At 60.0% G+C, this 19,881-nt stretch overlaps 5 protein-coding genes across 5 annotated transcripts; 1 reads left to right on the plus strand and 4 right to left on the minus strand.

The window, feature by feature from the left end:
- Positions 1-2,622: 2,622 nt before the first annotated feature.
- Positions 2,623-6,156, minus strand: ENH_00028780 (hypothetical protein; the record flags this gene model as incomplete). The annotated part of the gene is made up of 1 exon (XM_013584804.1): positions 2,623-6,156. One exon carries the CDS (start codon positions 6,154-6,156, stop codon positions 2,623-2,625), a length of 3,534 nt encoding a protein of 1,177 aa, XP_013440258.1.
- Positions 6,157-8,021: 1,865 nt separating this feature from the next.
- On the minus strand, positions 8,022-9,137 carry ENH_00028790 (hypothetical protein, conserved; the record flags this gene model as incomplete). The annotated part of the gene is made up of 2 exons (XM_013584805.1): positions 8,022-8,091; positions 8,560-9,137. 2 exons carry the CDS (start codon positions 9,135-9,137, stop codon positions 8,022-8,024), a joined length of 648 nt encoding a protein of 215 aa, XP_013440259.1.
- Positions 9,138-10,063: 926 nt separating this feature from the next.
- Positions 10,064-11,425, plus strand: ENH_00028800 (F-box domain-containing protein, putative; the record flags this gene model as incomplete). The annotated part of the gene is made up of 1 exon (XM_013584806.1): positions 10,064-11,425. One exon carries the CDS (start codon positions 10,064-10,066, stop codon positions 11,423-11,425), a length of 1,362 nt encoding a protein of 453 aa, XP_013440260.1.
- A 678-nt stretch (positions 11,426-12,103) lies between these two features.
- On the minus strand, positions 12,104-16,604 carry ENH_00028810 (ATPase domain-containing cell division control protein, putative; the record flags this gene model as incomplete). Its single annotated transcript, XM_013584807.1, is given in 6 exon segments — positions 12,104-12,406; positions 12,411-12,544; positions 12,756-13,118; positions 13,384-14,090; positions 14,212-15,388; positions 15,749-16,604. Coding segments are annotated over 6 exon segments (3,540 nt in total).
- A 1,731-nt stretch (positions 16,605-18,335) lies between these two features.
- Positions 18,336-19,743, minus strand: ENH_00028820 (microtubule-associated protein RP/EB family member 3, putative; the record flags this gene model as incomplete). The annotated part of the gene is made up of 2 exons (XM_013584808.1): positions 18,336-18,830; positions 19,285-19,743. 2 exons carry the CDS (start codon positions 19,741-19,743, stop codon positions 18,336-18,338), a joined length of 954 nt encoding a protein of 317 aa, XP_013440262.1.
- Between the last annotated feature and the right edge of the window lie 138 nt (positions 19,744-19,881).

A 19,881-nucleotide genomic window follows, 5' to 3' on the forward strand; every position in this document is an offset into this window, starting at 1 on the left:
CATATTTGTCTAGACTGTGGCTCACAGCTGCTTCAGAGCTCAGGGCCGCTGCTGCTTGCTGGAAGACTCTGGGAGGAGCACTTTGGCGTTTTGCTGCTGCGGAGCTGCAACTTGCTGCTGCAGCAAAGACACACACAGCTGCGCAAAGTGCTGCACCTGCAGCTGCTGCTGCTCCCGCAGGCAGCAGCAGCAGCAGCACCTGGGGCTGCGGGGGCAGCCCCAGCTCACCCCCACGAAGGACAGAGGGCTGAGGTGTGCGTGCGCTGCAGCAAGCAGCAGCAGCAGCAGCAGCAGCAGCAGCAGCAGCAGCGGCAGCAGCAGCTGGCGAGGTGCAGCAGCACCCGGAGCAGCAGGGAGGAGCTGCGGACCTCGGGGGAGGGGCAGCGCGCAGGAGAAGTTAAAGCGAGGAATTAAAAGGTGAAATAAGTTTTTAAATTAATTAAAAATAAATAATTAATTTAAGTTTAGAGAAAAAGGAAAGAAGACAAAAGAACGGGGCCAGGCCGAGGCTCCCAACGCCGATTGCCGGCGACCCGCGGCAGCAGACAGCAACCCAGCCGCCGCAGGGGCTCACTTGGGGCTCAAAAAGTCGCCAAAAAGCTCTTTGGGTTTTATAAATTGCCAACAAATGCAATTTAGCAGCAAAAGGGGCAAAAAAAGGCGCAGCAAAGCCCAATTAGGCGCAGCAACCGCAGCCCCTACCACACAGAAGGAGGGACTGGCTGGCTGACCGCGCAGCCGCGGGCTGCGGCGCCACCTCCAGCCGCCCCAACTCAGAAACAATTCAATCCCTTAAATTAATTTGCAAATATTTAAATAAATAAACCCAAAAAAGGCATTTAATTCGAAATCCGCCGCGCCCTTCACACTCGCGAGCCCGCCAGCCTCCCCTCGCCGCCCGCCGCCGCGGCGGACTCAGCCCGCTGCTGCTGCAGCACTGCCCCCTCTTTCTCCAGATCTTTCGGAAAATTAGTTTTAATTAAATCCATTTTGCCAATTTAATTCTTTAATTCCAATTTGCGTCGGCCCGGAGCAGCTGCAGGGGCCTCTGCCCCCGCAGGCCCCCCCTGAGCCACACGGCGGGCAGAACGCTGCAGCACAACAGCCAGCGGCGCTTAATTGCTGCAGCAGCAAGTGCTCAGCAAGAGCAGCAGCAGCAGCAGCAGCAGCAGCAGCTGCTGCTGCTGCCCTCAGCCCTCCCCTAGCAGAGAGCCAGGGGCGCCCACCCAGCAGAGGCCCCCACAGAGCAGCACCTTGGGGCCCCCAGGGGCCCACGGGGGCCCCTGGAGGCCCCTGAGGCCCCCTCAGGTAGGGCCCCACAGGGGCTGAGGGGCCCCAGCTGGGGCCCCTGGCCTGGCCGCTGCTGGGCCCCTGTGGGGCCCCACAGGGAGGCTGGGGGGCCCTGTGGGGCCCCTGGGGGCCCATGTGGGGCCCCACAGGGGTGCAGGGGGGCCCTCCGGGGCCCCACAGAAAGGCTGGAGGGGCCCCTGTGGGGCCCCACAGCTGCTGCAGGGCCCTGTGGGGCCCCGTGGGGCCCCACAGATTTGCTGCTGGCTGGGGCCCCTGTGCCTTCTCTGGGGCCCAGAGGCTTGCTGCAGGGGCCCCAGCCCCACAGGGCCTTTAGACTTCACAGTTGTGGCCAGATTGAGAAATCAAAAGACCTTTTAGAATAAATAAATAAATAAATAAATAAATAAATAAATAAATAAATAAATAAAAATAAATATATATATGCCTATATAAATATATATTTATTTATATTTATGTATACATGCATGTGTATGTACGGGACCCGTAAGGGCCAGTTCTACGGCCCCCCGGGGGCCCCCAGGGGCCCCCTGGGGCCTCCGGGGGCCCCCTGGGGCCCCCGGGGGCCCCCTGGGGGCCCCCTTGGACCCGAATTTGGCCGTAGGGGCTGTGCACTGGCCCTGTACTGCTGCAGCAGACCGCACAGCCAATTGTGGGGAACTGCAGCAGCCGCTGCAGCAGCACAAATGGGGCCTTTTAGTATAAAATATGAAAAATATAAATAAAAAAATGAACATTTAAATAAATATTTATACATTTGGAGTCCATTTTTGTGCGAAGTGTCTGCTGCTGCTTGGCAGCTCGAAAGCAGCAGCTGAACGCGCTGCAGCAAACTGCGGTGTACGTACACTGCAGACTGTTTGCAGAACTGTGCTTCAAATGAATAAAACACTTTTAATTAATTAAATAAATAAAATTATTTTATAACTATAATGCATATTTTAGAGGCAGCTCCTTTTGCTGCCACTGGGAACTAAAATGCGCTCTGAGCTGCTGCTGCTGCTTCCCTTGGGGCCCCACAGCTGCTCTCTGCTGCGCTGCAGCTGCTGCTGCTTGCTGCCTATCCTTTTCTCACCCTAAGAGCTACTCTTGCTGCTGCTGCTGCTGCTGCTGCTGCTGCTGCATGCGCTGCGCTGCTTATTCAAACTTCCCTTCAACGGAACGTCCGAGCCACCTGGGCTCACAGCAGCAGCTGCTGCAGCAGAAGCTGCAGCAGCTGTTGAGGCTGCAGCAGCTGTTGAGGCTGCAGCAGCTGCCGCAGCAGCTGCAGCAGCTGCAGCAGCTGCCTCTGCAGCAGCAGTTCCCGATGCACTCTTACGAATATCGACACCACCGCGTACCTGGTGGGCAATTCCTGCAGCAGCTACTGCTGCTGCTGCTGCTGCTGCTGCTGCTGCTGCTGTTTGCTGCTGCAACGCAGTCAAGGGAGAGCCGCTCCACGAAGCCTGCAGCATCTTCGACTGTCCGCCGAGCCTTTTGGTAAAAAGAAGCAGCGTCTGAAGTGTACATACACCTGAACTTCCTGCTGCTGCTGCTGCTGCTGCTGCTGCTGCTGCTGCTGCTGCTGCTGCTGCTGCTAGGTGGCAGCGAAGAAAGAATGAGCCGGCGGTAGCGCAGGAAGCGATGGGTCTCCTCCAGCCACTGCTGCTGCAGCTGCAAGGCCTGAGGCAGCTGCCGCAGCAGCTGCTGCTGCAGCAGCTGCTGCTGCTTCGCGGGGCGGCTTTGCTGCTGCTGCTGCGCTGCAGCATCGAAGCCCAAGCCGCTGTGCTCGAAGGCCCTTAGTGCATGCTCGTAGACCTCGTGCGCTTGCTGCAGCCAGTGCTGCAGCTGCTGCTGCTGCAGCTGCTGCAGCAGCTGCTGCTGCTGCTGCTGCTTCAGCTGCTGCAGCAGCGGCTCAATACGTGCCAGCGCAAAATCTGCAATGCCCAGAGGCAGCAGCAGACGCGCAGCAACAGGCAAATCCAAGTTGCTGCTGCTGCTGCTCTGCTGCGCATGCAGCAGCTTCAGTGCCACGTTTGCGCCTGCCTCGTTGTTGCTGCGTCTGTCGCTGCTGCTGCTGTTGCTGCTGCTGCTGCTGCTGCTGCTGCTGCCCTTGCTGGCGGAGGTCCGCATGCGTTTCGCTGCAGGCTGCCTGGCGTTTGCTTCCTGCTGCTGCTGCTGCTGCTGCTGCTGCTGCTGCTGCTGCTTCTCGCACAGCTGCAGAAGAATGTGCTGGACCACCGGCAAGACTGCAGCTGGCTGCAGAGCCTTCACCAACTGCGGGAGCCAACTAGTGGCTGCTGCTGCTGCTGCTGCTGCGGCTGCTGCTGCTGCTGCTGCTGCTGCTGCTGCTGTGTCTGGCGCGAAGCCCTCGAGAAGCGCAGCAGCAAGGAGCTTCCCCTCAGCAGCAGACACACTGCTGGGCTGCAGTCGCTTCAACAGCTGCAGCAGTCCCGTGCTGCTGCTGCTGCTCTTGCTGCTGCTGCTTTTGCTGCTGCTGCTGCTCTTTGCTGCCAGCTTGGCCCGCAGGAAGTGCAGCGCGAGAGCAGCACTGGCCCCGGGGTGTACAGACACCACGCGCTCGAGAACATTTGCTGCTTCCTGCAGCAGCTGCTGCTGCTTCGCAGCAGCAGCTGCTGCAGCAGCAGCAGCAGCAAGCCGCCCCAGCAGCACAGACAGTGTGCCGGCAGCATGCCGCAGCAGCACCTCGTGCGAGGCAGCAGCAAGTGCTGCTGCTGCTTCCCGCTGCATTTCATCTGCTACTTCTGACGGGCTGCTGCTGCTGCTGCTGCTGCTGCTGCTGCTGCGTCTCTGCCGCTGCTTCTGCTGCTGCTCCAACTCCGTAATTCGATCTGTGATGGAGAGCAGCGCCTGCTGCAGCAGCTGCAGGATATGCCGCCGTTGCTGCTGCTGCTGCTGCTGCTGCTGCTGCTGCTGCTGCTGCGGTGCACACCAAAGTGCGTTCCAGATGCTTGCTGCTTGGTGCTGCAGGCTTGCTGCATCCGCCAGCAGCTGCAAGTTGCTTATATCATCCCGGCTGCTGCTGCTGTTGCTGCTGCTGCTGCTGCTGCTGCTGCTGGGTTGTAAGCAGCAGACCCGCAGCACACCAGGCAGCAGCAGCAGCAGCTTCCCAGCCTGGGGGAAGCCATTTTGGCTGAGAGCCGACACGGCGTCCCTAGCTGAGGCTTCTTCGCTGCTTTCTGGCTCTTGCTGCTGCTCTTGCTGCTGCTGCTGCTGCTGCTGCTGCTGCTGTAGCTGCTGCTGCTGCTGTTGCATCAGCTGCTCACCATCATGGACCTCAATGGGCGCGTCTTCGCCCTCCACATCAATCACCACCTCGATGGAGTCGAACCAGTTGCTGCTGCTGCTGCTGCTGCTGCTGGCACTGCTGCTGCTGCTGCTGCTGCTGGCGCTGCTGCTGCTGCTGCGGCTTGCTGCTTCCAAGGTGGAAAGGAAGGGGCCCAGCAGCACTGCAGTTTGCGGTGTATCTGCAGCAGTCCCAATGATTGCTTCAAAGCAGTCCATAACGCCTTGCTGCTGCTGCTCTTGCTGCTGCTGCTCTTGCTGCTGCTGCTCTTGCTGCTGCTGCTGCTGCTGCACCGCTTCCAGCAGCAGCAGCTTCCACCTCAGGGGCTCAAACAGCGGCTGCTGCTGCGCTGCCTCAGTGAGCTGTGCTGCTAAGTGCTGCTGCAGCTCTGCTGTCTCCTGCTGCAGCAGCTGCTGCGCTGCACTTGCTTCCAGCTGCAGAGACAGTTCCAGGGCCTGCAGCAGGAAGGCGTCCCTCTCGCTGGTGTCCGCGCTGCTGCTGCTGCTGCTGCTGCTGCTGCCTTTTGCTGCTGCTGCTGCAGCAGGAGCTGCAGCAAGCCGCTCTGCTGCTGCAGTCACAATGAGCTTGCAGGGCTGCAGCGACACGGGCAGCACCTTCTCCTCCACCGCCATTTTTGCTGCCTTGTTCACGCTGCTGCTGCTGCTGCTGCTGCTGCTGCTGCTGCTGATTTGTGGCAGCTGCAGGACGTCGAGGTCTCCTTCGTCGCCGTCTTCCGCGGGCTTCGGGTCCCGCTCGCCAGCAGCAGCCCCCGCTGCTGCTGCTGCTGCTGCTGCTGCTGCTGCTGCTGCTGCTGCTGGTTTGCTGCTGGAAAGCCTGCTGGCGCAGAGTCTGTAAACAGCAGAAGCCTCCAGCCGCAGCAGCTGCAGCCAGACGCTGCTGTCTTTGGGGCAGAAGCGCAGCGCCAGCAGCAGCAAACGGCGAGCTGCCTGCAGCTGCCCCTGCTGCAGCAAACGATCTGCTGCCATAAGCCAGAGGCTGCTGCAGCAGGGGTGCAGCGCGAGGGCCCTCATGAGCTGCTGCAGCACGGCGCGCGTGGCGCCCAGCTGCAGCAGCACGTCGATGAAGCAAAACCACAAGCTGCTGCTGCTGCTGCTGCTGCTGCTGCTGCTGCTGCTGCTGCTGCCGTGCCGCAGCAGCAAACGCGCAAAGATCGAACTCACTCGAGACACCACTGCCCGCAAGAAGGCCCCGTTGCTGCTGCGCATGGCCTTGTACCGCCGCTCCGCCTTGCTGCTGCTGCTGCTGCTGCTGCTGCGGCGGCGGCGCTGCTGCTCGCTGCGCTGCTGCTTCAGCTGCTGCCGCAGCAGCAGCAGCTTCTGCTTGCTGCGGCCCCTTATCAAGCAGTACAGAGACAACTCGAAAGACACATAGCGCAGAAACAGCAGCGGGGGAAGAGGCCTTCTTGCGGAAATGGCATATTCGAATTCTCTGCGCCGCTGCAGCAAAATCCGCACTTCTTGCTGCTGCAGCAGCTGCAGCCGCTGCTGCAGCAGCAGCTCCCCCGCCCAATGCTCCAGGCGGCTCTCTATCTGCTCAGCCATTGCTGCGCCTCCTGCTGCCGCTGCTGCTGCTGCTGCTGCGCGCACGCGTGTTCCTGCTCTCCTGGCTGCTGCTGCTGCTGCTGCTGCAGCTGCAAAGCTGGTTCTCCTGCAGCGTGGCCACAGCTAAGCAGCATCGGAGCTGCTCCCCGCTGCTGCTGCTCTGCTGCTGCTGCGGCAGCTGCTGCTGCTGCAGCTGGCGTGAGGCACCGGCAGCGGGGCCACTGCTGCAGCTGGCCTGTAGGCCGTTCGACCTTTGCTGCTGCTCGCTGGCAATGAAAAGCTTATTAATAAAAGCAAAAATAAAAATAAAAAAGAATATTTCTTTTGACTTTAATTAATAAAGAAGAAAAGCCGCAGGCGGCGGCAGCAGCCCCACGGCGAAGGCGCTCTACTTCGACTTTTCGCAGCCCCAGCTGTGGGGCCCCAGCAGCAGCAGCAGCAGCAGCAGCAGCAGCAGCTGTTTGTCTAGCAGTAACAGGGCAGTTAAAAGATATTTTGCTGCTTTAATTGACGCTGCTGGGCAGCCACGGGTGCGGGGCGCCAGCTGCTGCTGCAGCTAACGCTGCAGCCAGCAGCAGCAGCAGCAGCAGCAGCACAGGTGGCGCGTCGGCTGCCGTTTGCTGCAGCACCGAGAGCTGCTGCTGCTGCTGCTCTCCTTCCTTTTGCTGCACAAAGACACCTCCGCTAGTGCCACAGTGAGGTGTACGTACACCCCATTAGGCCTCAACTGCTGCAGCGCAGCACAGAACTGCTGCTGAGAAGCAGCAAAGAGCTGCCGGGGCAGCAGGAGATCTGGGGGGAGCCCCAGCCTCTTGAGCTTAGCTGCTGCTGCTGCGGCTGTTGCTGCTGCTGCTGCCCCACGAGTCCAGTTGCTATCGCGAGCTGCCTCCTGCTGCTGCGCTGCTGCTCCCCGCAGCAGCAAAAGCAGCATCCGCTGCTGCTGCTGCTGCTCTAGCGGCCAATGAATCCTCACCAACTAAATTGCCAACCAGCTAGCTTGCGAATTACCTCGCCCCCCGCACGCTAGCTAGCTAGCTAGCTAGCTACTTAGCTAGCTAGCTAGCTAGCTAACCAGCCAGCTAGCTAGCTAACAAGCTAGCTAGCTAGCTAGCTAATCAGCCAGCTAGCTAGCTAACAAGCTAGCTAGCTAGCTAGCTGTAACTATCAATCCAGAGGGACAAATGCGCACTCAAGGCTCAGCTGCAACAGAATAAAACACCTGCAGCAGCAGCTGCAGCGCTGCAGCAGCAGCAGGAGTTGCGGCGATGCACGAGCAGCACAAGCTGCTGCGACTGCTCTGCAGCAGCAGCAGCAGCAGCAGCACAGCAGCAGCAGCTGCAGCCCCGAAACGAAAGAGCGGCGAGAGCCTGTCTAGCATCCTATACTAAATGCACTAGGCAGGCTTTAAAGCGGGCCTTTTCACCCGCGAAGAGCTGCTGCTGCTTTTGCTGCTGCTGCTGCTGCTGCTGCTGCTGCAGCAACCGCTACAGCTACAGTTCATGCGGGAAGAGCAGCAAAGCATAAACCTAAAAGCTGCTGCTGTGGCAGCAGCCGCTTCTGGAGCGGCACTGGCAAACGTAGCTCCAGCAGCAGACGCTGCAGCAGCTGCTGCTGCAGCGTCTGCTGCTGCTGCAGCAGCTGCTGCAGCAGCAGCAGCAGCAGGATTCGCCGCCCGCAGCCCCCGACTGCTGCTGCTGTAGGCACTAGAGAGCCGAAGCAAGAAGCAAGAGGAAGTAGAAAAGCAAGAAGCAAACAACAAATGAGTGAATAAATGAGAAATAAATAAATAAATAATAAATAAATAAATAAATAAATAAATAATAAATAAATAAATAATAAATAATAAGTTCAAAGAAGCAAATCACTCAGTCTTCCTTCGCCTCGGCGCTCCCCGCCGTCTTCCGCAGCCGCATCATTTCTATGGAGCCCCCGGCCCTGCAGCAGCAGCAGCAGCAGCAGCAGCAAACAAAAAGGAATAAATTCAAATAAAATGAATAAAATGAAAGTAAAAAAACAAGAAAGAACTCAAGAAACCCGCAATGCAGCAGCAGCAGCAGCAAACAGCAGCAAGCAGCAGCAACGAAGACACAAAGAGGCGCAGAAGGCGCGCCAGCAGCAGCTCAGATAGGAAGAGGCAGCAGCAGCAAAAGCAGCAGCAGCAAAAGCAGCAGCAGCAAAAGCAGCAGCAGCAAACGCAGCAGCAGCATAAGACGCTCGAAGATGAACAGAGAAAGACGCAGAACATTCTGGCGCAGAAGCAGCAGCAGCTAGAGGCAAGCCCAGCTGGCTCTTTGGGCTATGCTCTGCAGACAGAACTATCCCGCTGCTGCTGCTGCTGCTGCTGCTGCTGCTGCTGCTGCTGCTGCTGCTGCTGTTGCTGCTAGCTCGTGCTGCTGCGCTTACTTGTCCTCTTTCAGGCTGGAGGCCTTCGCAGCAGCTTCCTCTTGCCGCTGCTTTGCCGTGTCGGGGTCTTTGAGTTTGGCGGCTGCTTGGCTTTCATCTCCGTGCTGCTGCTGCTGCTGCTGCTGCAGCAGCAGCAGCAGCTCGGCCTTGAGCGCGTCAATGCGCTGCCACTGGCGCCCCAGCAGCTTCCCGCAGCGCCAAACGAACAGCCACAAAACGAGACAGAAGAGTTCAATCCAAAGGTTCCTTTCGTGGCGCAGTTGGTAGCTGCTGCCGCCCTTGAGGCCTGCTGCTGCTGCTGCTGCTGGGGGCAGCCCGGCGAGCGCAGCAGCAGCAGCTTCCGGCCGCGCTGCTGCTGCTGCTGCGTACACCTCCCGCAGCTTCATGGCCGTCAACACCAGGCGAATTGAAGAGTACAGACACACGGAAGCTGCTATGCCGATGTGCAGCGGCCCCAGCTGCAGGTGGAGGCAGCACAAAGACACGCAGGCGCGGTGGACGCGCCGCGTGGGCACGAACACCAGCAAAGCCGCCAATATCCCGCCAAAAGGCAAAAAGAAATACGCAAAGTCCTTCATTTTCAGCGTTGCTGCTGCTGCTGCTGCTGCTGCTGAGGGGGGGGGAGGGAGAGGGCTGCTGCACCGCCCAGGCGTCAGCCGGGTGGAGGAGCGAGCTGCTGCTGCTGCTGCTGCTTCTTTCCTTGCTGCTGCTGCTGCTAATCGGCCTTTTACACTAAACAACGCTCATACACACTGGAGGACCCTGGGGGAAGGAACGAAGGCCCTGCTGCTGCTGCTGCTTTCGCTGCAGCTGCCGCTGCTCACTAGTTACCTCGAACGCTGGCGTAGCTTGCTGCTGCAGAATCCCACGCACACATAAAAGCATGACTTGCAAAATGTACGATTCGTACTTTTAGGGACAAAACTCTGCTGCTTCTGCTCCAAAAACAGCTGCAGCAGCAACAGCAGCAACACGCCTGCGGCGGTTGGGCTCCAACGCATGCGAGCCGCCGCCCGGCTGCTGCTGCTGCTGCTGCTGCTGCTGCTGGTGTGCAATAGCTGGGAAACTCTGCTTTAGATTAAAGTGTAGTGCGGGTCCCGGAGAAGGTTTTCTCTTCGACCCCCAGCTCGTCTCGGCAGCATTCTGGGCCGCGCGGCAGCAGCGGCAGCAGCAGCGAAAGCAGTAGCAGCAGCAACAGCAGCAGCAGCAGTCGAGTCTCAGCGAACTATCAACAGCAGCACGTACTGCTCCAGCCCACAGGGCTGCTGCTGCAGCGCCTTCCGAGTAGGACCCGAAGCCGCTGCTGCTCGACGAAGATGCAGCAGCAGCAGCAGTAGCAGCAGCAGCTACAGCACTATAGCAGCGCAGCAGCAGCGGGTCCGCACACATGTGCTGCCAGTGCCGCAACTAGTGTTTGGTTGCTGCAGAACGACCCGCAGCCGCAGCAGTAACAGCGGAAGTAGCAGCAGCAGCAACAGCAGCAGCAGCAGCAGCAACAGCAGCGATGATGGAAGTCGACGGGCGGGAGCCCCAGTGGGGCCCCAGCGACAGCTGCCGCTGCAGCAGCGACTGTACCGCAGCACCTGCGGCATGCAGCAGCAGCGCGAGGAGCCAGAGCAGCAGCGACAGCAGCAGCAGCAGCAAGAGCAGCAGCAGCAGCAGCAGCAGCAGCAGCACGTTGGAAGAGACCACTGGTCCGGACTGCACGATGCTGCAGCGCCTCAGCGACGACTTGCTGCTGTCCGTGCTGCTGCTGCTGCCCCCCCTCGAGCTGGCAGCTTCTATTCCTTTGGTGTGTCGGCGGCTGCGTCGTGTGTCTGCATGCATGTACTTGTGGCAGCAGGTGCTGCGGCCTGCTGCAGCACGAGCGGGCAGCAGCAGCAGCAGCAGCAGCAGCAAGGCGGCCTCCAGGCACGCCTTCATCGCGCAGTGCAGGGAGGAAGTGCAGCGGAAGAAGCTGCGGTCGCAGCTGCTGCAGCAGCAGCAGGAACAGCTGCTGCTGCTGCAGCAGCAACAGGAACAGCAGCAGCAGTGGTTCGGCACTCCCAAGAAGCGCCGACTCGACAGCAGCAGCAGCAGCAGCAGCAGCAGCGAGATCGACGAGGCCCTCGTGCAGTTCGCGGAAATGCAGGCTGCGATGCAGCTGCAGGAGCAGCAGCAAGAGCGTCTGCAGCAGCAGCAGCAGCAGCAGCGGCTGCAGGAGCAGCAGCGGCTGCTGCACAAGGAGCGCAGCCCCGGCCAGCAGGCTTCTGAGCAGCAGCAGCAGCAGCAGCCCGCAGCAGCAGGCCGCGAGTCGCCGCCGCCGCCGCAGCCCGCCGCAGCAGCAGCCCCAGCAGCAGCAGCAGCAGCAGCAGCAGCAGCAGCAGCAGCAGCAGGCCACGTGTGCGCGGGCAGCCGCTGCAGCATCGCTGCCGTGGGGGCAGACCTCTACCGCTGCGCGGAAAGCGGGCTGCTGCACTGCTGCGGCTGGGGCTGCATGCGAATGGAAGCAGCAGGAGAAGTGGGGTTTGTGGTTTGTCCAGTTTCTGGAATAATGATGGACTTGGCTGGCTGCCATGCTGCTGCTGCTGCTGCTGCAGCAGCAGAACAGGAGCTGCTGCGCCGGGGCGCGCTTTTGGGCGGCAGCAGCAGCGGCGCAGAGGCCGCTGCTGCTGCTGCTGCTGCTGCTGCTGCGGCCCAGAGGCGCCGCAGGGGAGCGGCGCTGCTCCGCGAACTCGCCGGCCTGCTGCAGCAGCAGCAAGCAGCAGCAGCAGCAGCAGCAGCAGACGAAGACGAAGAAGCCGAGGCTACAGATCTTTTTGGCGAGTCCGCCATGGCAACTCTGTGGTGCTGCGAGGGAGACAGGGGGAGGCAGGCAGACCGGTAAAAGCTGCTGCTGCTGCTGCTGCAGCAGCAGCTGCAGCTGCAGCAGCAGCTGCAGCAGCAGCAGCAGTTTTTACCGGTCTGGTGCTGCGAGGGAGACAGGGGGAGGCAGGCAGACCGGTAAAAGCTGCTGCTGCTGCTGCTGCTGCAGCTGCAGCAGCAGCTGCAGCAGCAGCTGCAGCAGCAGCTGCAGCAGCAGCTGCTGCCGGGCCACGCAGTGGAGCTGCGGGCACCAGCAGCAGCTGCTGCTGCTGCCCGCATCTCGTGTGCTGCAGCTGCTGCAGTGGCAGCGAGTGCTGCGGCGCACTTCTGTGCTGCTGCTGGCTGCGCCGTGCGAGGTTGCGCGGTGTTGCTGCTGCTCAGCGTGCATGCGCTGCTGCAGCAGCAGCAACAGCAGCAGCAGCAACAGACTGAGCTCGAGAGGGGGCGAACTCTTTTGAACTCAAGAATTGGCGCCCCCAGTAACAACAGTAGCAGCAGCTATAGCAGCAGCAGCAGCAGCAGCAGCAGCAGCAGCGGCAGGAAGAGCAGCAAGAGCACTGCAGGTTGTACTGTTTCAAGTGCGCTTTTGTCTAGAGTTGGAGCAGCAGCAGCAACGCTAGCTGCAGTAACAGCAGCAGCAACGCCAGCTGCAGCAACAGCAGCAGCAGTAAAGTAGGGAAGCTGCTGCTGGCAGCAGACATCACGAGGAGAGGCGCATGCTTCTCGCTGCCTCTATGATATCACACAGCTGAATTAACCTACTGTGCTGCTGCTGTTGCTGCTGTTGCTGCTGCTGCTGTTGCTGCTGCTGCTGTTGCTGCTGCTGCTGTTGCTGCTGCTGCTGTTGCTGACGGCGCACTGCAGCAACTGCTGCCTCTTGGCACAGCGACACGCAAAGTGTCGGGGAAAGAGAACCTGCACATGATGCTGTTGTGCTGCTGCTGCTGCTGCTGCTGCTGCTGCGGCTGTTTAGCAGCTCAACAACCTGCTGCAAATCCTTCTTCCTAATGGACGGACTGCAGCGGCCAATAAGGCAGCGCTGGAGCAGCCCTGCTGCTGCTGCTGCTGCTGCTGCTGCTGCTGAGTCGCTGGAGCTGCTGCTGCTCCTGGCCAGACTGAATACTTTGCTGAAACGGTGAGGCTGCACCAAATGCGCAAAGCAGCAGCAGCAGCAGCAGCAGCAAAAGCAGCAATCAGCTGCGGAAGACAGCAGCGCCACAGGAGACAGTAACAGCGGCACGGGAATAAAGGGAACTAGACGCAGCAAGATAGCAGCAGCGGAAGCAGCTAGCAGTTGAGCAACGTCACCAGCAGCAGCAGCAGCAGCAGCAGCAGCAGCAGCAGCAAGTTACGGACTTGCAGGAGCCTGCTGTCAATGTTTGCTGCTTTAGTTGCTGTGGCCAGCAGCAGCAAACTGGAGGCAGCAAATCTCTGCCCCTCGTCGGCGCTGAAAGCCCGCAGCAGCGCGAGCTCGTCGATCTGCTGCAGCAGAGTTCCCGCTATCTTGCTGCTGCTGCTGCTGCTGCTGCTGCTGCACAGGATGTCCACGTCTTCAATGAGCAGCACAGCAGGAGTGCAGCGCCGCAGCGAAGCAAAGACCGACAGCAGCTGCTTGTCTGCTGCAGCAACTTCTTTCCGCAGCAGATCAGCAGCAGACAGACGCACCAGCACGGCGCCTGCTGCAGCAGCTACGCAGCCGCACACGAACGACTTACCTGCAGCAGCAGCAGCAGCAGCAGCAGCAGCAGCAGCAGAGAGTCGCTGTTAGAGCGTGTGAAGCGTGCAGGCAGCTGCAAGTAGCGGAGGCCCGGGAACAGCAGCAGCAGCAAATATGCAGCTAGAAGCAGCACACAGAGCAGCAGCAGCAGGAAGAGAGGGAGCAGCCAGAGAGAAGCCAGAAGCAGAAAAAGCAGCAGCAAAAGAAAGCAAGCAGCTAGCAGCAGCTGCTGCTGCTAGCAGCAGCTGCTGCTGTGTGCTGACCTGAGCCCGAAGGCCCCTCGAGAACGCAACCAAGAGGTGCCGCCTGAAGCGCAGCAGCAGCTGCTGCAGCAGCAGCTGCAGCAGCAGCAGCACCGGAAGGAGTTGCTGCTGCTGCTGGAGCTGCTCTTATTTGCTGCTTAAATGGCCCCACAACTTCCCTTTTTAGCTGCTCCACTAATTGCTGCTGCCCCCACACAGCTTTCAGGCCCTGCCGGACCCGCAAGCAGCAGCTGCCGCACCAGCACCTTTTGCTGCTGCAGCGGCCGTTGCTGCTGTCGCTGCTGCTGTGGCTGCTGCTCGTGCTGTCGCTGCTAGTCTCGCTTTCGCTGCTGCTGCTGCTGCTGCTGCTGCTGCTGCTGCTGCTGCCGTTGCTGCGGCGCGTGTAAGTGAGGTATGCCAGCCTCCCCTCTGCTGCTGGAGAAGCAGCAGCAGCAGCAAAGATCTCGTTTGCTGCTGCATCCTGCGGCGCCGACACAGGAGGCAGCAGCCGCTGCACACTGCCGACCCGCAGCAGCCGCACTGCTGACGGGCTGACAGAGAGCAGCGCCTGGCGCAAGTCTGCAGCAGACAACACCCTGCTGCTGCTGCTGCTGCTGCTGCTGCTGCTGCTGCTGCGGAGCTGCCGCTGCATGCAGTTCGTGACGGCAGCGCGCAGAAGACTGCGCAGGTCGGCTACAGAAAAGCCGCAGGTCCACAGAGCGCCAATGCTGCGCATGCACATCGCAGCAGCAGCAGCAGCAGCAGCAGCAGCAATTGTTGCAGCGAGCACAAGAGGTGCAGCCAAGCAGGTTCCGGCAGAAGCAGCAGCAGCAGCAGCTGATTACTCACCTTGCGAGCCGGCGGATTTGTGTGGCCTCCGCAGCAGCTGCAGCTGTTGCAGCTCCTGGAGCTGCGGGAGCTGCTGCAATTGCTGCTGCTGCAGTTGTTGCAGCTGCTGCAGCTGCTGCAGCGCCAGCGTACATGCGGCGCAGCAGCAGCAGCAGCACTGCTGCTCGCTGCTGCTCCGAAAGAGAGTCTGACAGCGCTATAACTCGCTCTATAAGGAATGGCTGCAGCAGCTGCTGCCCCAGCAGCTCGGCCAGCCGCTGCCGCACTGGCAGCAAGCCTTTAGCAGCAGCAGCAGCAGCACTGCCAGCAGCAGCAGCAGCAGCCTCTGCTGCATCAAAAGGCACCATGACAAACACGGGGAGGCCTTCGCTGCTGCAGGTCGCCGCAAACGCAGACAGCTGCTGCAGCAGCAGGCTCTTCAAGTTGACGCGACTGCTGCTGCTGCTGCTGCTGCTGCTGCTGCTGCTCGATGCCTGCAGCTGCAGCAACGAATGCATGCCCTCCAATACAACAAAGACAGCCCCGCCGCCCGACAGCAGCAGACTCAGCTGTCGTTCTGTAATCGGCTCTTGCTGCTTCCCTTGCTGCTGCTGCTGCTGCTGCTGCTGCCCTTGCTGCTGCTGCCGGGCAAGCTGCAGCAAACTCTTTCGAAAAAGAATTTGGCGCGCCCGCGCCTCTGCTATTATTGCTGATAGTTGGCGCTGCAGTGATAAGCCCCCTGCAGCAGCCCTGCTGCTGCTGCTGCTGCTGCTGCTGCTGCTGCTGCAGAGGGCCTCCGCTACACAGCAGCACAGTGCATGTGCTGCAGCGGGGCATTTCGCAGTAGCATCAAACTGCTGCTGAGGCTGCTGGCTGAGCTGCTGTTGAGTCTGCTGCTGCTTGCCTGCACCGGAGCAGCAAGCGCTGCTGCTGCTGCTGCTGCTGCTGCTGCTGCTGCTGCTGCTGCTGCTGACCGGAGGCAGCACACTACTGGCGTATAGACCTAAATTAACAGTCCGGGCGCCGCGGCCCTCAGCGGAGCCGCAGTTCTCAGCAATTGCCTCCTGGCTTGCTGCTGCTGCTGCTGCTGCTGCTGCTGCTGCCTCCCCTGCTGCTGCTGCTGCTGCTGCTGCTGTTTGGCGGGGCAGCCAGGGAGCGTGTGCAGCCACAGCGCGGCAAAAGTGACGCACGCCTTGGCCTGCAGCACAAACCCTAAACCCTAAACCCTAAACCCTAAACCCTAAACCCTAAACCCTAAACCCTAGATTCTACCATCTAGACGCCAGGCTTTCTGCTGCTAGGGGCCTCAATAGGACCAGACAGCAGCAGCTAGCAGCAGCAGCAAAGCCACAGTGCTTGCAGCAGCAGCAGCAGTGGCAGCAGCAGCAGCAGTGGAAGCAGCTGCAGCAGTAGCAGGTGCCGCGGGCTCCAGAAACTCCAGCAGCAAATATAATAAGCAGCAAGGGCAGCAGCAGCAGCAGCAGCAGCAGCAGCAGCAGCAGCAGCTGCGGCTTGCCTGGTCCACATTCGATAAGGAATCCGTGGGGTGGGGCCTGACCACTGGCAGCAGCAGCAGCAGCAGCAGCAGATGCAGCAGCAGACGCAGCAGCAGACGCAGCAGCGGTTGCTTCTGCTGCTTCTCCTCTGATTGAACCAGCAGCTGCCGCTGCGCTTGCTGCTGTTGCTGCTTCCTTTCCGCTGGCCGTTGCTGCTGTTGCTGCTGCTGCCTCTGCAGCGGCTGCTGCTGCTGCTGCTGCAGCTTCTTTCAAGAATGTGAAGGCAAAGGCGTCCCGCAGCAGCAGCAGCAGATGGTGCAGCTGCGTGTCTCTGCCTCCATGGCAGCAGCTGCAAATGCGGCGCAGCCACTGCTGCTGCTGCTGCTGCAGCAGCAGCACATAATCACCAAAGCCTTCGGGATGCAGCAGCAAAGAGGGCTGCTGACAAACAGTGGAGGCGAGCCGAGATATTGCTTCATCTGCTGCTGCTGCTGCTGCTGCTGCTGCTGCTGCCCTTGTCACTGTTGCTGTTGAGGCCGCGTCTGGGCTGGAGGCTGCTGCTGCTGCTTCTGATTGCGCTGTTGCTGCTGTTGCTGCTGCTGCTGCTGCTGCTGGGGAGCAGACGCGGTGCCACCTGAAAGAATGTGAAGGCAGAAAGCTGCTGCCTCTGCTGCATCTGTTCTTGCTGCTGCTGCTGCTCACTGCTGCATCACTGTCACTGTCTGTGATACTGCCGCTGCTGCAGCTGTCGCTGCTGCTGCTGCTGCTGCTGCTGTTGCTGCTGCTTCTAAGCTCAAGCCACTCGCCACCGGCTGCTGTTTCGACAGCAACTCTAGGGAGGAGCAGCTCTGCACCTGCGTGGGGTGGAGGGGCTGCTGCTGCAGCAGCAGCAGCAGCAGCAGCAACTTCACCTGCCATTTCTGGATCACTGTGGGCAGGCAGCAAGAACAGGGGAGTGCTGCTGCTGCTTCGGCTGCCGTTGGCGGGCGTTGTTGCTGCAGTTGCTGCTATTGTTTCTGTTGCTGCTGCAGATCCTGCTGCTGCTTAAGCTGCAGCAAAAACTGTTGTTGCTGCCGGTTACCCAGGAAAACATGGGCTTGCTGCAGCACTTGCTGCTGCTGCCCTGCTCGCTGCTCAGCCTTCTGCTGCAGCCGCCCCGGGCCCAGATTTTCACATTTCAGGCAGCAGCAGCTAATTATTTAGGAAATAAAAGGCAAAGTTTATGAAATTACTTTGAAATTGACTTATTTAACCCCACGGGGCCCCCAGTTTCGAGGCCCCTGAGGGGCCCCCGGGGGCCCCTGCATGGGGCCCCCCGGGGTCGATGAGGTCAGCAGCAAAGCAGCAGAAGTCTATACAGCCGAGTATCTCTTCGTTTTCCAATTTTGATTATTTATATTTTCAAAATATTTATTTTTTAATTTAATTGAAGTTCAATTACTTTCAGTTAAAATCTGCTGTCGCCTCAACAGCGGAAACAGTGTTCCGCAGCAGCCTTTCGGCGGCGCCCGCTCCTCGCTGGAAGGCTCGCCGCGACGCTAAACCCCAAACCCTAAACCCTAAACCCTAAACCCTAAACCCTGCACAGGAAAACCCTAATTGTATACACTAAAGTCGAAGAGAAAGCTGTTAAACGCGCCTTGCGGGCGCCCCCCTACACCCGGCTTTTCGAGCGGCTGAGGGTCACTCATCTGTTTCCCCTTCCCACTAACTTGGTTGCTGCTGCTGCAGCAGCAGCAGCAGCAGCTGCTGCTGCTGCTACTGGTGCGGCCATTCTGTTCCTCGCTGCTGCGCTGCTGCTGCTACTGCAGCCGCCGCCAATGTTGCCGCCCCTGCTGCTGGCACCACCTTTGCTGCACCCACGCTTGCCGGTGCCCTGCTGCTGCTGCTGCTGCTGCTGCTCTTGCTCCTCCCTCGGCCGTCAGAACAGCCACAGCAGCAGCAGCAGCAGCAGCAGCAGCAGCAAAGCGGCAGCTGCGGGGCGCAGCCCCAGACCCCACAGTGTCTCAGTGCATGCACTCCGCGGAAATGCATGCAGACAATTTGCATGCACTCAGCAGCAGCCCCAAACCTTTTGCTGCTGCCCAGACCTTCTGCGCAAAAGTGCCTTTCCTGTGCATGCATCTAAATATATTTATTTTATACTTATGTAAATATAAATATATATATATAATATATATATAGATATATATATACATAAACATATATAATATATATATATATATATATATATATATATATACACCTATATGTGTGTATGCGCGTGAGCACTTTGCATGCACGCAGGTGTACGTACACCCGAGCAAAGCGTGCTGCTGCTCTGCGTGCTGCTGGAAGCAGCAGCAAAGTTGTGGGGTCTGCATGCACGGGGTGTACAGACACTGAGCTCTTCTGTGGCTCTGCATGCATGCGCGGCACTTCAGTTCAAATCATTTGCTGCTTCTGCCTTTCCCCAGCGCCCTCCCGCTGGCTGCAGCCCGAGCTGCCGCTGCTGCTGCTGCTGCTGCTGCCGCTGCCGTTGCTGCTGCTGCTGCTGTTGCTGCTGCTGCAGTTGCTGCCGTTGCTGCTCTTGCTGCTGCTGTTGCCCTGCTGCTGCTGCTGCTGCTGCTGCCGTTGCTGCTGCTGCTGCTGCTGCTGCAGCAGCAGCAGCTAGTTGGTGCCCTCCAGGGGCTCCTCGGGGTCATCCTTTGCATACAAAATGGCCTGCAGCTGCTCCACACTCAAAGCTGTTTGCCCCGGGGCTTCGCAGAGAATTTCAATTCTGCGGAGTTTGCCGTAGTAGAAGTCCCGCTCCAGCACGGCTTGCTGCAGCTCGCCCTGCAGCGTCTCCACTGCTGCTGCTGCTGCTGCTGCTGCTGCGTCTCCCCGCAGCCGCTGCTGCGAAGGCTGCTGCGGCTCCTGCTGCGCCTGCTGCTGCTGCTGCCGCTTCTGAGAGGCGCCCGCGCCCCCGCCGGAGCCCCCAGCCCCGGGCCTCTGCTGCTGCTGCTGCTGCTGCTGCTGCTGCACGCGGCAGCGGGAGGACGCGTGTGCTGCTGCTGCAGGCTTGGCTGCTGCTGTTGAGGAGGCGTAGGCAGCAGCAGACGGCTTCTTGGGGGCCCCCTCGGGCCCCACGGGGGCCCACGCGGGGAAGGGGCCGATGCCGAGCTGAACATAAATAAATAAATAAATAAATAAATAAATAAATAAATAAATAAATAAATAAATAAATAAATAAAGGCAAGAGGCAAAAAGCATGCAAACTAATGCACCTTTGTTCAACACCACGCACGGCAGCCGCAGGCCTGGCGCCAGCAGCAGGAGAAGCGAAGTGCACTAGCTGCAGCAACAGCAGCAGCATCATCAGCAGCAGCAGCATCATCAGCAGCAGCAGCAGCAGCAGCAGCAGCAGCAGCAGCGCATCACCACCCCCACGGTCCCCACCACCACCCCCACCGCCACGTCACCACCCTCCCTATCCCCGCCATCCTCACTGCCACCCAACCCTTAGCAGCAGCAGCAGCAGCAGCAGCAGCATCATCATCATCATCAGCAGCAGCAGCATCATCATCAGCAGCAGCAGCAGCAGCAGCAGGAGCAGCAGCAGGAGCGCTTGGCGGACCCGGCGCCGTTCGAGGGGGTCGTAGGGGACGTCGGTGGCGTAGAGGGGCGCCTGGCGGTCGCAGAAGGCTTTGAGCCACTGGAGAAACTCCAAGTTGTCTTGGTACTTGGCCTTGACGAGTTTGTTGACTTCGATGTGTTTGTGGACTTGGTGTGCGTCGAAGGCGGCCTGCAGCAGCTTGTAGTTGTGCACGAACTCGTACTCGAGCCGCGCGCCCCACTTGACGCGGCCCATGGCCACGCGGCTGCGGGGCCCCAGCAGCCAGTCCAGGGCTTGCAGGTAGACGCAGCCCGAGGCGCACTCTTCCACTTTGGAGAGTTTCAGCTGCAAACTGCTGTTCAGCCACTCCAAAAGCTCCGTCCGGCCCACGAAAAAGGCGCCTTCCATCATTCCCACGCTGCTGGGGTCGGCTTCCCGCGCGCCGCCGCCCGGCGGCGGCGAGGCTCCGCACAGGCTCATGCCGCCACGCCACTCCGCCGCCGCAAGCCGCTCGAACTCCCCCAAACGCTGCCGGGGGACAAAACACAGAAAATCTGCACAAATCCCGAAAAAATAAACCGCCTGCACCCCGGATTCCCGCCGGATCGCCCGCGCAGC

This window comes from Eimeria necatrix, genomic scaffold (assembly GCF_000499385.1).
Source record: "Eimeria necatrix Houghton genomic scaffold, Enh_scaff210, whole genome shotgun sequence".
Taxonomy (NCBI): domain Eukaryota; phylum Apicomplexa; class Conoidasida; order Eucoccidiorida; family Eimeriidae; genus Eimeria; species Eimeria necatrix.